We start from the raw sequence: 18628 nt of genomic DNA, 5'->3' as shown, positions 1-18628 counted from the left end.
AACATATGATGCAGTGTGGTGTGCAACGGTCAAAGTCTCATGGTAAGTGCATGACAGTGTAATGTGAAAGGAGCCAGATGCACTAGTGAAGATATGATGCATTGTGATGTGGAAAAGGGCCCGGTGCACTGATAAACATATGATGCAGTGTGGTGTGCAAAGTGTCATGGTAAGTGCATGACAGTGTAATGTGAAAGGAGCCAGATGCACTAGTGAAGATATAATGCATTGTGATGTGGAAATGGGCCAGGTGCACTGATAAACATATGATGCAGTGTGGTGTGCAACTGTCTGGGAGCAGTGGAAAAGTAAAGGAGGAGTTTGATGCAGAAGGGGACATTTGTACCTGTTAAGCGTTGTAGTGTAGTGTAGCGTGGAATGGATTGAGTGCACTGGTGTTTGTGTGTGTGTGTGTGTGTGTGTGCGCATATGTGCATGTGTGTGTGTGTGTGTGTGTGTGTGTGTGCGTGCATGCGTATGTGTGTGAGAAATGTAGGCTGGGCCAAGAGCACGGGTCAAACAAAAATTCAGAGTAATGACAAAATAAAAAGTATATGCCTTGCTGAGGGCAAGATGCAGTGTGTTGTGGGATGGGCCAAGTGCACTGGTGTGTTTATGATGCAGTTTGATGAATGAAGTATGGTGTGGAATACGCTTGGAGTGTAATGCGGAACCATGGAAATGTAAAGTATGAAATCATCTGTGCACGAGAACACTGGCCACTACAAGCAATCCTACAAAGTGAAAAAACGAGACCAAGCAGGGAACTAATGCTAAAAGTTGTGTTGGGTGTGGCAACAGAGAGACCAGGAAGTGCTGGGAGGAGCACTGTAACTGCAACGCAGTGACGGACAGGAAACTAGGGGTATAAAAGCAGTGGTGTGTGTGTCAGACAGAGAGAGTGACTATGGCTTCAAACTAGTGCAAGGTGGGAACTGTGGACACAAAGCAGTGAAGAGTGGGAAACAAGGCTACAACAGTACTAGGGGGGCACTGAGGCTACAAAGCAGGGGAGACTGTGATGCTAAGGTTACAACATACTGTTAGGTGGGGCTGAGGCCACTGCAGTACTGGGTGGTCAGTGAAGGTGCAGCACGGTGTTGGGGTGGGACACCAAGCCCAAGAGGCACATCTACATGAGGAAATGAGGCAACAATGTGTTGTGTGGTTGGTCACTGGGGTTATGAAGCAGCACTGTGTTGGACAAAGAGGCTACAGAGCAGGTAATAGCTGGGAGAGCAATGCTGCTGAAAAGTAATAAAAAGGTTTCATGGTAATACCAGCAGGAGCCGCTGTTGTTACGGTAATACCAGCAGGAGCCACTGTTGTTACGGTAATACCAGCAGGAGCCGCTGTTGTTACAGTAATACCAGCAGGAGCCGCTGTTGTTAAGGTAATACCAGCAGGAGCCGCTGTTGTTACGGTAACATAACACGGTGAAACATGACAATACACTTCTGAGCCAAGAAAGGGAGGAAGATAATCTTACAATACAGGGACACCTGAACACTGTCAAGTTTGTGTCACTGCAGCATGAAGTGAAAGCATTAACTGCAAGCCCTACTGCCACGTTCTGTTCTACAACGGACCATATACAGTCTCCCCAAGAAGTGCTGTTATTGTGAAAAATGCTACAACATGGACATCAGCATAACAAGGATTTGCAGATGTAAGTTGTTGTCTAATTACAACAGCAACGGTACTCTATTCTACCACCAGCAATGCTTGATCACAAAGTTGCTGCTGATGTATAGTAATAGTCTCTGTGTCTATTCTACCACCAGCAATGCTCGATCACAAAGTCGCTGGTGATGTATAGTAATAGTCTGTATGTCTATTCTACCACCAGCAATGCCCGATCATAAAGTCGCTGGTGATGTATAGTAATAGTCTCTGTGTCTATTCTACCACCAGCAATGCTCGATCACAAAGTCGCTGGTGATGTATAGTAATAGTCTGTGTGTCTATTCTACCACCAGCAATGCTCGATCACAAAGTCGCTGGTGATGTATAGTAATAGTCTCTGTGTCTATTCTACCACCAGCAATGCTCGATCACAAAGTCGCTGGTGATGTATAGTAATATTCTGTGTGTCTATTCTACCACCAGCAATGCTCGATCACAAAGTCGCTGGTGATGTATAGTAATACTCTGTGTGTCTATTCTACCACCAGCAATGCTCGATCACAAAGTCGCTGGTGATGTATAGTAATAGTCTGTGTGTCCAGGTGGAGCCATTTACCACAAAACATTGCCAATTCCCACTGTAGCTCACGGCCTTGTTTACTTATCAGTCGTTTTACTACAATCACAGAAAACATTTGATTCACATCCACCTGAAGCTCTGATGTGTATGAAAAGTGATGTTTTCCTGGTGATTAAGTTAATTAAAAAGAAATGGATAATTAAAGTACAGATTCAACTCTCGAACACTTCAGTATTAGGCTATTCTAGCAGAAATATATTTTCTGCTTAAAAAGCACAGACCCAACTCAGTATTCCAACTACTGCCCCATGCGCTAGCCTCAAATTTGGCTTCTGCATACCATTTCCACCTGCTCCCTGGTCATGGATGCTACAGATCGGGTTTTTTTCACAACTCTCCACACAGGCCCGCAAAGCACGATTCATCTTCTGTTCCATTTCAGCATCACCTCGCTGGACTGCCCCAAAGTCAAGTTCACTAGCATTGTCTCCTTGCACCTGTAAAGGACAGAAATGTTTATAAATTGTAAAGATACTGGGAGAAGCAAACCCTGCTGTTCTACGGAAATAAGATTTACTCTCAGCTTACAGAACAGACACTTCTTGCAAGCAGCAAACACTTACAAACTACTTGCCACAGGCATCCAAAATGAGAAAAACAAAAACACTGTACACTACAAAAACTAGCGACTCATAACATTTTGACTTGCACTCTTCTTCAGACCTACAATGCACCAGACAGAAACATGTTCTAATGACATAAATGTACAAACTGTGACATGGAAACTATCCTATTGTTAGTGCAAAGTGCACTTGTGCCTTCTTTTAATTAAGTAACAAAACAAAAGGTGCGTTCTCCTCACAGCTTCTCAATCAGTAGCGTGTTCTAGTAGAATTATGCTACTTGGGTTCAAATTCACCTTCATATGAGGTCTACCCAAAAAAGGTGCAGACCTCCCATTAGTCTGATGGTCTTATCTTCTCTTTTGAAAAGGAAATTGGATAACAAATGACATTTACTTTGCATATAAACTCTGCTGTCTTTCAAACTGTTTTCTGCCAAATTAATTTGTTCTTGATGATGGAGGCTTTACTTCACAGATGCTGCGAACAGCATAAAATAACATCCCCAGAATAACTACTCTGTCAAATACCCATCAGATATATAACTGTAGTAAAAAGAAGTACTCTACTGAGTACCTGTCAGATGTATAACTGTAGTAACTTTGAGTTCTGTTGAAGCCAACATTTCTCAAACCATCCAAGAGAAATTCTTCAAAACCAAACACGCAAGTCTATACTAAGGCTACTTCTGTCTTTACAAGGAGCATTCAAAAATATCATGAAAAGTCAGCGATAGTGGTTATGCACAAGATGTTCTACTTAAATGATATGAAAGAGATGTTATCTGACTCTTAACATATGATCAACAGACCACGATGCTTTGCCAGAGATGGTCAGCACCTGTCGCCCCTGGGATTCAGATTACTGGCTAAGGCTCTTGCCACCCCTATAGTGCCTTTTTTAGGTAAGCTCAAAGGAAAAAAACACCACCTCTTAAAAAAGAACCTTGACGATTGGACGGGAGATTCACCCCAGGGATCATGTCAATCATCCTGTTAGACAGGGGACCAGGGAAGTAATAGCCAGGGAATTGTTATGGCTAGGCTTGTATAGGCCCTAGGACCGATAGCGTAGTACCAACCAATGAACCTATGTAATATCTAAGACACATACTGACGTTATGATTACGTCTGCTTCCCAAATGATGGAGGATTGTTTGCTTAGTATAATTATTTCTTTGGAATTGTTCAATTATTTTACTGTTGAGTTTCCAATTGTTCTGACTTTTCTTGGGCTCCCTAAAATACACAAAGATTTGGCGACACCACCACTGAGACCTACTGCCTCCAGACGGCAATGGCTGACTGAGCCCTTTTCTATGTTTGTTGAGAAGCAGCTGAGACCCATGTTATATTCAAATACCATGGTTTTAATAGACATGAAACAATTCTTGGAAAGTCTATATACAATTGTACAAGATAATTTATTATCCAAGGAATGTTAATGATTACTCTTAATATTACCTCTTTTCACAGTGATTACCAATTACCTGGGATTTGAATTGGTCAGGTTATTTTTATTAGAGAACAGTCAGTTCAACAATGGTAAACAGAGTTAATATGCTTACTCCTAGAATTAATATTGAAAACATAATGTGTTTCGGTTTGAAGGAATTTATTACTGACAGAAGTCAGGAGTAGCTATGGTCATGCCACGTGCTAATAGCTACACCAATATTGTCCTGGCTTAATGGCAGAGTATTTTTGTCTTGAAAGGCAACATCTTTGTTCCATACATTAAGTTTTATAGAGCATTTGTGGATGACATCTTTTTGCTGTGGACAGGCCTGTTTATTTTATTCAAGGAGTTCTTTAAGTATTTACATAACACTAGCATGTACTTGAAGTTTACTTGTACGTTCTCTGCACGAGAGATAACAGTTGGTAGGTGAACACCCATGTTTTCACTTTAAGAACAAGAAATCTTTAGAGAGATTATTATGCTACAACACGGCAAGTGAATGAGAACATAACTGGGTGCCCAGGTATTTTTCCTTGTAGAGCGTGCAGTTTGTGTAGATACATTAACAGCACTAATTGTTTTACACATCCAGTTTCACAGAGAAGTTTAACATTTAAAGCAGATTGTTCAACCAAGAACCTACTCTGTCTAGTGCAATGTGTTATATGCTCATGATTTTATATTGGTAAGATGAATCGTTCCCTCGGGGAACGTATTAGAGAGCATATGAATGAGATATGTAGAAAAGATGATAAAATGCATTACCTGAGCATATAAATGAGAAGGGTGATATATACACATTCACTTTTACAGTGACAGATTTGACTGATGATTTAAGGTTGCGGGATTTTAGGAATAAGACACAGCAGCATATGACATATGTCGGATTATTAAACTACAAGCTGATAAAGGCTTACGTTTAAAAGGTAAGGTCTCTTTAAGACCTTTCCTGAAATCCCACGGTCTGTTTAAATGAAAGCTTTTATGAATGTTTTGCTACTATTTAACTATGTTTGGTAATTATGTCTCTGGTGTTTTACATCGGGTTCAGAGCTATCATGTAATCCATGGAGAAAACTAATAATTTGTTTCCAGTGTTTTTATAGTGATGATTTTTTTATCACTTTTATGGTCTGATGAAGGTGTGAAAGCTCTTACTATGAATAAAAATTATCTGGTTTTGGCCCTTTTTGTTTTGTATTTGGATGTACGTGGAAGAGCCACAAACATTACAGGGTCTGTTCTGTACTATATGTTCTTCACCTGCCACCTGCTGCACATAATTACCTTATAGAGTCTTTGAATCTCTGCTCGTTGTAGAAATTCCTACATGGCTAAGAAGGGAACACTGGCATACAGCTGCTAAGCTGGAACGGCTTGGTGGAGGCAAAAAAGTTAACAATTAACATTTAATTTAATTTAAAGCCCTTTACTGACGGACTTACAGCTTACGCAGCATTAAGGAAATCTGCGCAGTTTAATAAGTTAACAAGCACAACTTGAGGGGTCTACCCATCCAAATAATATGTACTTTTGGGCAAGTATTTGTAAACATCTGCATATATAGTTCTTTTCAAATATGTACACACACACACACACACACACACACACACACACACACACACACACACACAGTGATGAAGCACATGTACATTAATTTACACAGGTCTGTTATAAAATTTACACCCACACACAAAAATTTTCAAAATTATGACACGTATAAACAATAATAGGTTGTTTCTTCAAAAAAATGACATTAGACATGTTTCTTCTGCCTTGTATGAGGTAGGGGGTAGTGCCCATTTCCAAATACCTTACTTAACACCCACTTTATTTTGTACAACAAAAACTGGCATCACACAAATTAGGGAAAAGGGTTTAATCTTCTTTTGAAAACAAGCTGCGCAGTCAGAACTGTTAACAAACTACATGCATATGCATTCACAAACATAAATATACACGTATATAAAATACACAACGTAAAAAAACTTGGAGAATGTGTGTACATACACACAAATACACACACTATAATATATATATATATATATATATATATATATATATATATATGATAAACATTTGGGTGTACAGTATTACACTGAATGCTCGTTTCATTGAATCTCAAATGTTCAAATTCAACTTAATGAAAACTGACTTTACTGAATCACAACTAAAAAAATAATAGTCTACACAACAAATATACCATAAAAAGTGTTTTTTTACAGGGGGGCAAGACCCCCTGCACCCCCTACTTCACCCTTACTTATGTACACTAGCTCCACAGTAACACAACTGTGGAGCAAAGAAAAAATACCAGAGACAGTGAAACCGTCTGAAGCAAGAACAAAACGTCTACAGATCTCGTAGTATGACATGATGTTGAAAATACCAGACACAGTGAAACCATCTGAAGCAAGAACAAAACGTCTACAGATCTCGTAGTATGACATGATGTTGAAAATACAAGGCACAGTGAAAGCGTCTGAAGCAAGAACAAAACGTCTACAGATCTCGTAGTATGACATGATGTTGGCCATGACAACATTACACGACAAAGGCCTTCCACGCATACTCATGTAAACTCACTTCCCTAATAACGTCTACTATCAATCAGAAATGACAACATTACACGACAAAGGCCTTCCACGCATACTCATGTAAACTCACTTCCCTAATAACGTCTACTGTCAATCAGACATGACAACATTACACGACAAAGGCCTTCCAAGCATACTCATGTAAACTCACTTCCCTAATAACGTCTACTATCAATCAGACATGACAACATTACACGACAAAGGCCTTCCATGCATACTCATGTAAACTCACTTCCCTAATAACGTCTACTGTCAATCAGACATGACAACATTACACGACAAAGGCCTTCCATGCATACTCATGTAAACTCACTTCCCTAATAACGTCTACTATCAATCAGAAATGACATTACACGACAAAGGCCTTCCATGCATATTCATGTAAACTCACTTCCCTAATAACGTCTACTATTAATCAAACATGACAACATTACACGACAAAGGCCTTCCACGCATACTCATGTAAACTCACTTCCCTAATAACGTCTACTATCAATCAGACATGACAACATTACACGACAAAGGCCTTCCATGCATACTCATGTAAACTCACTTCCCTAATAACGTCTACTATCAATGAGAAATGACAACATTACACGACAAAGGGCTTCCACGCATACTCATGTAAACTCACTTCCCTAATAACGTCTACTATCAATGAGAAATGACAACATTACACGACAAAGGGCTTCCACGCATACTCATGTAAACTCACTTCCCTAATAACGTCTACTATCAATGAGAAATGACAACATTACACGACAAAGGGCTTCCACGCATACTCATGTAAACTCACTTCCCTAATCACATCTACTATCAATGAGAAATGACAACATTACACGACAAAGGCCTTCCACGCATACTCATGTAAACTCACTTCCCTAATAACGTCTACTATCAATCAGAAATGACAACATTACAGGACAAAGGCCTTCCACGCATACTCATGTAAACACACTTCCCTAATAACATCTACTATCAATGAGAAATGACCACATTACACGACAAAGGCCTTCCACGCATACTCATGTAAACTCACTTCCCTAATAACGTCTACAATCAATGAGAAATGACAACATTACATGACAAAGGGCTTCCACACATACTCATGTAAACTCACTTCCCTAATAACGTCTACTATCAATGAGAAATGACAACATTACACGACAAAGGGCTTCCACGCATACTCATGTAAACTCACTTCCCTAATCACGTCTACTATCAATCAGAAATTACAACATTACACGACAAAGGCCTTCCACGCATACTCATGTAAACTCACTTCCCTAATAACGTCTACTATCAATCAGAAATGACAACATTACAGGACAAAGGCCTTCCATGCATACTCATGTAAACACACTTCCCTAATAACGTTTACTATCAATCAGACATGACAACATTACACGACAAAGGCCTTCCACACATACTCATGTAAACTCACTTCCCTAATAACGTCTACTATCAATCAGAAATGACAACTTTACACGACAAAGGCCTTCCACGCATACTCATGTAAACTCACTTTCCTAATAACGTCTACTATCAATCAGAAATGACAACATTACACGACAAAGGCCTTCCACGCATATTCATGTAAACTCACTTCCCTAATAACATATACTATCAATCAGACATGACAACATTACACGACAAAGGCCTTCCACGCATACTCATGTAAACTCATTTCCCTAATAACGTCTACTATCAATCAGACATGACATTACACGACAAAGGCCTTCCACGCATACTCATGTAAACTCACTTCCCTTCCAATCAGAAATGACATTAGGGGCGTGGCCAAGATGCCAAAGAGATAACACTTTTTAGATGCTCTGCCTAATAGAAGGTTTTTCTGACAGGATTTTTTCTTATTATTATTTTCAAAACATTTAATTTTTCTCTCACTTATACTTTTGGATATTGCGGTTTATTTTTTCCACAAATAATTCAATTTTGCTGAACAGAAAGAGTTTTTTCTTGTCAGAAGTACTGCTGCTGATTACAACAGACACTGTCAGTCATGAGTCATTCAAAAGCTTCTCTCCAGAACAGTTCTATGAAGAAAGAACTACAAACAATAATCTCTAGTATTCAAGATCTTTCCATGAAAATGGAAAATTTTGAAAAAAATAATGGAAAACATGAAGAAAGAAAATAAAAAAACAGATTGATGAGTTGAAAGAGATAATTACAAGACACACAGATCAGATAGTAGAAATCGAAGAATCTCTAATGGAAGACAACATGAAAATGATAACCAAACTGACTTCTTATTAAAGCAAAACACCCTACTTTCAGACAAGCTGGAAGACTTAGAGTCAAGATCACGAAGAAATAATATTAGAATATACGGTATACCAGAAAAAATGGAAGGAAACAACATAATACAATTTTTAAATGACTGGTTACCCAAAACTCTAAACTTGCCTGAATCTCTTTCTTTTGGGATAGAGAGAGCTCATCGATCTCTCTCAGATATGTCACTGTCAAAACATCCTAACGCTTCAAGATCCATCATCGTCAACTTATCAAAACATCCTAACGCTTCAAGATCCATCATCGTCAAATTATCAAAACATCCTAACGCTTCAAGATCCATCATCGTCAAATTATCAAAACATCCTAACGCTTCAAGATCCATCATTGTCAAATTGTCATCATCCCAGGACAAGGACTTAATTCTGAGGTCAGCCTGGTCAGGTAATCCTATACAAATAAAAGGTGGTAACATAAGATTTGACAATGACTACACCTCTACTATAATAACCAAAAGAAAAGCCTGCATTCCTCTCATTAAAAGTTTGAAGAAAGCAGAAATTAAAGCACAAATCATTTTTCCTGCCAGAATCAAGATTCATCTTTCTGAAGGAAAAAAATATTTAATAACCTCGAAGATGCCTCTGAATATGTGAAAAAAAAAATAAGATACTGGAAAACGTTGAAGATATGGACATCTCCTTAACTAGCTTAAAAGGACAGGCAACAACCAGTAAAATGTCTGCAAATGATAAAATAAGTAAGAAGCTCAAAGGGAAATAATATAAATGAAAAACTTCTACAATTCCTTCAACCATCGGAATTATCCCTTTTTTTTTGCTGCATATTACCCTCTTCAGGGAAAAATAAATACTTCAAGGTAAAGTCATTATAACTTTTTTTTAAACTTCATTTTATTTATTTATCTTTTTAATTATTTATTAAATATTTTAATCTAGCACATTACATATTAGAAAATAGGTACAAAGAAAAGCTTTATTATTTGATTTACATGAATGCTTATTAGTTTTTTCTGTTGTAAAAGCACAGTCAAGAGAAACGGGAATCCTTCTCGTTAGTGCGTTATAGGAGATCACACAATTTCTTTTCCGTCTGTTATCTGTATTCTTCTTATATGCTAGTGATTAAGTCTTTTTAGACCTAAAATGGTAATGGTTAGTAAAGTTTATGTTAGATACCTTAAAATTATTTGTAATGATTTATGGTCATGTTTAAATCAAATGTGTCCTTACTGGGAACGTTTCCGGCTGTGTCGGGGTGGTTTCATGTACATTTGGGAACTTTGCGTCGCTGATAGATGTGACATGCAGACACATATGATGTTAATGACAGCAAGTTCCAGTTCATACACAGGAACAAAAATGGCAGGAGAACCAAAGTCAAAGCAATAGTCATACAGACAAATGCTCCAAAGTCCAAATAGGCAGATGTTCCAAAATTCCAAAGGAATAGAACTTGAACACAAAAACGAGCGAATAAAAATGAATACATTTATTGCAGAAGTAAGCGCTTTCACCCTAAGGCTTCATCAGACTATAAAACCATAGACAAAATTTAATCATTTAAATAACAAGTAAGTTCATGTGATAGGATATTCACAGTCACATCCTTCAAAGATTTCAGTTAATTAAAATAAAAGCAAATACATCCTTCTATAACTTCATTCATAATACAATAACAATGCCATTAACATATATAAAAAAATACATAAAACATCTAAAATTATAAGCAGAATTAAAACACATCCGAGCAGAAACATTATATATGTTGTACCATCATTTTCAATTTAGGTTTAGGTAATCTTCTTTTCCGAAGAATGGGTCGTAAGCATACTTTATCATTCAACCCTGGTGGTCTATCCGCTCTACAGCGGATGATCCATCGTAGCTCACATTCTTCGGTATAACTATCTATATCGCCCCCTCTGGTACTAGGTACAATAATCTGCATGACAAAAAATTTAAAATGATGTGATGCACCTAATTGCTTACAATGTTTGGCTAACACATTATTTTCTGTACCAATTCTAATATGATAAATATGTTCTCTGATACGTTCTCGTAGTTGTCTATTGTTTTTTCCAATATAAAATGCTGTGCATGTCGTGCACCTAGCCAAATAGACAACATTAACAGTCAGGCAATTGGTTTGAGTGTTAAAACAGAATTCATGTCCAAAGATTGGTTGTCTAAAAATATTGTCAGTATCAATATACTGACATTGTCTACATGTATTACAAGGTACAGTATTATAAACTAATGAGATGGGTCTACAATCAATTGAGCTAACTGGATAATGGCATAGCCTTTGTCTCAGGTTTTTCTTATTTTTGTATAAAAACGTAGATCTTGGACCCACTATATTGCTAATGTCCTCATTTAATAACAAAGTATCCCAATGTTTCCCAACAACTTCTCGAATAAAATCTATATCACTAGTGAAGAACATGGGTATTGTTAGGCCACTTATTTTATTAGGTTGTTTAATAACCACATTATTTCCCCAATCCGAAAAATATGGCCGTGCCCTCGTAGTCCTTAACTCAGTCACTACTGAGGCAGCCCTGTCCCACCTCCTCTTTACTATAACATCTAACTGTGAATCTATTTGTGAGTTCTAATAACTCCTGCTCACAGCCTTCATCTAGGGGATTCAATCTAGATGCCCTCATCATTTGTCCTTTTAATACATTCTCAAAAACATATCTAGGATGCATACTGTGTCTGTGAAGTAAGGTGTTCCAATGACACACCTTCCTGTGGACAGAAGTATTCAATAGTCCATTCTCAAGTCTCATAACATTAACATCTAAAAAAGAAATACTAGATGTGGAATGACAAATTAAAACTAAGGAACTCGGTCAAATTATTCACAACAGACATAAAATTCAAAAGGCTGCTCTCATCACCCCTCCATATCAGGAAAAGGTCATCTATGAACCGTCTATAAAAACCAACATACTGTTTGAAAGCTCTAAGTGGAAATAACTCTTCTTCCCAATCAGCCATCACTATGTTGGTGTAGCTATTGGCACAAGGAGTGCTCATAGCTATGCCATCTTTCTGAAGATAAATTTCCTCGTCAAACATGAATATGTTATTTTGTAACAGTTTCCAAGAATAATGCTAAGAGATCTATAGTAGTATTGTCCAAACTAGATTTGGCATGTAAGTATCGTTGTACACTAGCAACCCCTAGGTCATTAGGAATGACCGTAAACAAGCTAATAACATCCAATGTTACTAAAATATAATGGTCATCCTCACTCAGAGTTCTAACGTAACCATAAAGGTCCAAAAGAAACTGTTTACTATCTTTTAAAATCACAGAGTTAGCATCCACTACTGGTCTTAAATGATATTCCAAATAGATGGAAAATGGTTCCGTTAGCCATCCCTGTCCCGCTACAATGGAGCGCAAAGGATGATGTTAATGACTAATTTTCTTTGAAAACTTTGGGATGTCTATTTTCAAAAGAGTTGCGTTTCATGCGCTTAGTTCTGAGTTGATGATTTGGGGAAGCTTATGGATATGGAGGTCTGTGATTTAGAGAGAAAAATTGATTTCTCTTGTCAAATATATGAACATTGTTTAACATCTCGTTTTATTCTTTTTTTTTTTTTGCTTGGTTTCTCTCACAAGTATCTGGTGAACTTTTAGCATAACGTTCAACTGATCTCACAGATCAAGCCTTTAACAGCCAAATTTCAAGAGGCAAAATAATGTCTCCACAAGAACTCTCAGTGATGCTCTCACCACACAGCAAAAAGATGCTCTATGTTTTTTAAAGAAACCTTTTATTGACCGTTAAAATCCCGTTGCATATTCATGAATCCAGAATCTGCCAGTTGGTCAAAAAACAGAACGGAACATTTAATGTCAGTATATATTTAGTAATTAATATGAATAAGCACAATTTGTTTTGTAAATAACTTATAAAGTTAATAAGTTAAAAATGAAAAATGGTATGGTAAGCATTACATTTCTGCATAAAATGCTTGGCGCTTGTGTACTGTTGCAGCCAGATTTTAAGGATTACGAAAGGCACATAGTTGCATACAGATGGCTGCCTAAAAAATTTCAGCCGGCTGATGATAGTTGCTGATAATGTCCGGAAGGTGTGTGTGGGTTTCAGAAGCAGCAGAATTTTTAAATTGCATGATATGTATGCTCTGGTATCAGCTGTTGGCATCTTGATAGTAAGTAACAGGTTAGTCATGTCTGTCTTGTTGTGAGTCACCATTGAGAACCATGGTTTCACACGTGTTTTTGAACTAGATCAACTTGTGGTATATGCCATTTCCAGAAGTCCTGTTAATTGTTTTGGTCATTGGGAGGAATTATGATTGGCATTTATAGTTAAACATAAGGACCTGTTGTTAAAACACAATGACATGTACAATGGAACAAAAGTGGTTGCGGTAGTGCATAGGTATCAAATATTTCTTAAAGGCATGCCATATATGCACAGATAGAACAGCAGAATACTTTATATGTGTATGTGCATATGTGTAAGTATGTGTGTCTGTGTGTGTGTGTGAGATATCTGAATATTGGTGTATGTTCACATTGTCAAATGATTTGCATGGTGCAGATGTTGTCTCATATAATATACCTGCTGACTGGCTTTTAATGAAAATAATTATATAAATGGGTACAGAAATGGAGTGTTATATTTTTTTCTGTTTTTCACGTCTGCTCATTCGTGAAGTTATTACACCACTCTATAGTTGGTAAATGTGCTCTTTCGCTTTAGATTTCAGCCCACTGGCTACGATTTATTCTGTGACTCTTATGGTACTATTTAGGTATGCAAATAGTGAAAATGAATAATATTCCAAAGCATAAAGTCTAATAAAGGTGCTTATTCATAATTAAGTGATGTTTATGTTGTTTTTCTAAGTAACAATACTTCACAAAGCATATCCCCTACAGTAGCGCACTTTGATCACTAGATGGCAACAGCTGCAAAGGGACACAGCGAAAACACAGCCTGGTTTATTTTGTAACTGTTTATGTCAAAAGATAATCAGAGGAAATACATTAACAATGTGATGTTTAAAAGTGTATTGCTTTAGAATGTCAGAGCGCAGTGACTTCATTTTTCAACATTTATTATCAAATCATCTATTTAGTCAATATTAATGTTCATTATTTATAACTGCAATCTTCCTGTCACTGGAAAGCAAAGTAATTGTTAAGTCACTTCTGCCAGCTTTGTATAACTGCAAGTTTCACTAAACCACATCTTTCTATTCTAGGGATTTTTCTAATATGAAGTTATAATTAAAACAGGTGATTATATGCGCTGTGCAGGAAAGCAATGAGTTTGTGGGATAAATATCAATACGTTAGTTTCATCCAGAACACATTGTCATAAAACATTTTGTCATAAGCAAATGTTATTTTGAACTCCATTGGTTCCATAGATGCCTTTCTTTCTCTTAAGATATTTGATTATTTTGGTGTTCATTTATATATTGACTATCTAGTTATCATAACACACATTTTACTATTGTTTTGCAAGCAAATATTGATGTTGTTGCGATACTACTGAAAAGTTGTTACAAAGTTTTATGTTTCATGAGAGGCTTTTATGCATATATACATACAGTTTGGATTCTTAGGTAAGTTATGATTTCATGCAGTGTGATAGCTAAATGTTTGTATTATTAAGTCTTGACATAAGCAGGGATGAAATAATATATCAAAATATATGCTCTGAGAAGTTTCCTTATTAATTTGAACATTACAATACCTATGGTAGTTGATAATCCGCCCATCTTACAAAAGTCTAACACAATACTTCAGCTGCCCAAGAGATGCTTATGATAAGGAAATGTTTAGATGAGCTTTGAGCATAACTTGAAAAAAGACTAGAAGAACAGAAAATAGATCTGTAGGTTATACAATAGTTATCGCCTACATAATTTTAGGAGTGGGTAAGATAATATCTAAATGAAGGTTTGTTTTGTTTTCTTTTAATAGATTTGAAATATAACAAAAAGATGAAAAAAGAAAAATAAGATAAATTCTCAAAGATATCTCATTATTATTAATATATTTTAGAAATATAACTCATAACTTTTCTGGTATACTTATCCCTATCTATTTATTTATTAATTTTTAACTTTAAAAAAATTATTTTTATTTTACTTTATATGTACACGTACTCTAGTAATAGAAATGTTTGAACTCTAAGGTTGTGGTCTTAATTTAATTACTTAATAGACCCATAGTAACATTTATACATCTTGGAGAGTTAATAGGTTCCTAGTTTGTTGGTCTAATAATATATTAGGTGGCTGCATTGGTGAATAGTAGTCTTGTGCACTAATGATGATAGCGGGTGGTATTGATGATTTATTCATCAATCCAGGAACTAGATGTTTCATGGTTAGTTTTGTATATAGTTATGTTTGTATGTTCTCTAGTAACATTTATACATCTTGGAGAGTTAATAGGTTCCTAGTTTGTTGGTCTAATAATATATTAGGTGGCTGCATTGGTGAATAGTAGTCTTGTGTACTAATGATGATAGCGGTGGTATTGATGATTTATACATCAATCCAGGAACTAGATGTTTCATGGTTAGTTTTCTATATAGTTATGTTTGTATGTTCTCTAGTAACATTTATACATCTTGGAGAGTTAATAGGTTCCTAGTTTGTCGGTCTAATAATATATTAGGTGGCTGCATTGGTGAATAGTAGTCTTGTGCACTAATGATGATAGCGGGTGGTATTGATGATTTATACATCAATCCAGGAACTAGATGTTTCATGGTTAGTTTTGTATATAGTTATGTTTGTATGTTCTCTAGTAACATTTATACATCTTGGAGAGTTAATAGGTTCCTAGTTTGTTGGTCTAATAATATATTAGGTGGCTGCATTGGTGAATAGTAGTCTTGTGCACTAATGATGATAGCGGTGGTATTGATGATTTATACATCAATCCAGGAACTAGATGTTTCATGGTTAGTTTTGTATATAGTTATGTTTGTATGTTCTCTAGTAACATTTATACATCTTGGAGAGTTAATAGGTTCCTAGTTTGTTGGTCTAATAATATATTAGGTGGCTGCATTGGTGAATAGTATTCTTGTGCACTAATGATGATAGCGGGTGGTATTGATGATTTATACATCAATCCAGGAACTAGATGCTTCATGGTTAGTTTTGTATATAGTTATGTTTGTATGTTCTCTAGTAACATTTATACATCTTGGAGAGTTAATAGGTTCCTAGTTTGTCGGTCTAATAATATATTAGGTGGCTGCATTGGTGAATAGTAGTCTTGTGCACTAATGATGATAGCGGGTGGTATTGATGATTTATACATCAATCCAGGAACTAGATGTTTCATGGTTAGTTTTGTATATAGTTATGTTTGTATGTTCTCTAGTAACATTTATACATCTTGGAGAGTTAATAGGTTCCTAGTTTGTTGGTCTAATAATATATTAGGTGGCTGCATTGGTGAATAGTAGTCTTGCACACTAATGATGATAGCGGGTGGTATTGATGATTTATACATCAATCCAGGAACTAGATGTTTCATGGTTAGTGTTGTATATAGTTATGTTTGTATGTTCTCTAGTAACATTTATACACCTTGGAGAGTTAATAGGTTCCTAGTTTGTCGGTCTAATAATATATTAGGTGGCTGCATTGGTGAATAGCAGTCTTGTGCACTAATGATGATAGCGGGTGGTATTGATGATTTATACATCAATCCAGGAACTAGATGTTTCATGGTTAGTTTTGTATATAGTTATGTTTGTATGTTCTCTAGTAACATTTATACATCTTGGAGAGTTAATAGGTTCCTAGTTTGTCGGTCTAATAATATATTAGGTGGCTGCATTGGTGAATAGTAGTCTTGTGCACTAATGATGATAGCGGGTGGTATTGATGATTTATTCATCAATCCAGGAACTAGATGTTTCATGGTTAGTTTTGTATATAGTTATGTTTGTATGTTCTCTAGTAACATTTATACACCTTGGAGAGTTAATAGGTTCCTAGTTTGTTGGTCTAATAATATATTAGGTGGCTGCATTGGTGAATAGTAGTCTTGTGCACTAATGATGATAGCGGGTGGTATTGATGATTTATTCATCAATCCAGGAACTAGATGTTTCATGGTTAGTTTTCTATATAGTTATGTTTGTATGTTCTCTAGTAACATTTATACATCTTGGAGAGTTAATAGGTTCCTAGTTTGTTGGTCTAATAATATATTAGGTGGCTGCATTGGTGAATAGTAGTCTTGTGCACTAATGATGATAGCGGGTGGTATTGATGATTTATTCACCAATCCAGGAACTAGATGTTTCATGGTTAGTTTTCTATATAGTTATGTTTGTATGTTCTCTAGTAACATTTATACATCTTGGAGAGTTAATAGGTTCCTAGTTTGTCGGTCTAATAATATATTAGGTGGCTGCATTGGTGAATAGTAGTCTTGTGCACTAATGATGATAGCGGGTGGTATTGATGATTTATTCATCAATCCAGGAACTAGATGTTTCATGGTTAGTTTTCTATATAGTTATGTTTGTATGTTCTCTAGTAACATTTATACATCTTGGAGAGTTAATAGGTTCCTAGTTTGTCGGTCTAATAATATATTAGGTGGCTGCATTGGTGAATAGTAGTCTTGTGCACTAATGATGATAGCGGGTGGTATTGATGATTTACTCATCAATCCAGGAACTAGATGTTTCATGGTTAGTTTTCTATATAGTTATGTTTGTATGTTCTCTAGTAACATTTATACATCTTGGAGAGTTAATAGGTTCCTAGTTTGTCGGTCTAATAATATATTAGGTGGCTGCATTGGTGAATAGTAGTCTTGCGCACTAATTATGATAGCGGGTGGTATTGATGATTTATACATCAATCCAGGAACTAGATGTTTCATGGTTAGTTTTGTATATAGTTATGTTTGTATGTTTTCTAGTAACATTTATACATCTTGGAGAGTTAATAGGTTCCTAGTTTGTCGGTCTAATAATATATTAGGTGGCTGCATTGGTGAATAGTAGTCTTGCGCACTAATTATGATAGCGGGTGGTATTGATGATTTATACATCAATCCAGGAACTAGATGTTTCATGGTTAGTTTTGTATATAGTTATGTTTGTATGTTCTCTAGTAACATTTATACATCTTGGAGAGTTAATAGGTTCCTAGTTTGTTGGTCTAATAATATATTAGGTGGCTGCATTGGTGAATAGTAGTCTTGTGCACTAATGATGATAGCGGGTGGTATTGATGATTTATTCATCAATCCAGGAACTAGATGTTTCATGGTTAGTTTTGTATATAGTTATGTTTGTATGTTCTCTAGTAACATTTATACATCTTGGAGAGTTATTAGGTTCCTAGTTTGTTGGTCTAATAATATATTAGGTGGCTGCATTGGTGAATAGTAGTCTTGTGCACTAATGATGA

At 36.3% G+C, this 18628-nt stretch overlaps 1 protein-coding gene across 4 annotated transcripts in view; it reads right to left on the bottom strand.

Moving 5' to 3' along the window:
* The window catches only part of PFAS (phosphoribosylformylglycinamidine synthase), a 517919-nt gene that overhangs the window by 325341 nt on the left and 173950 nt on the right, over nt 1–18628 (bottom strand). For all 4 annotated transcript variants that reach the window (XM_044086680.1, XM_044086681.1, XM_044086677.1 and 1 more), the window contains one exon: nt 2547–2703. In XM_044086680.1, the coding sequence (XP_043942615.1) occupies nt 2547–2703 (157 nt within the window). The remainder of the gene's footprint in view (nt 1–2546; nt 2704–18628) is intronic.

The sequence above is a fragment of the Protopterus annectens genome, chromosome 10.part0 (genome assembly GCF_019279795.1).
Source record: "Protopterus annectens isolate FY-2018-M chromosome 10.part0, PAN1.0, whole genome shotgun sequence".
Taxonomy (NCBI): domain Eukaryota; kingdom Metazoa; phylum Chordata; order Ceratodontiformes; family Protopteridae; genus Protopterus; species Protopterus annectens.
This window is presented reverse-complemented; position numbering and strand designations above follow the sequence as displayed.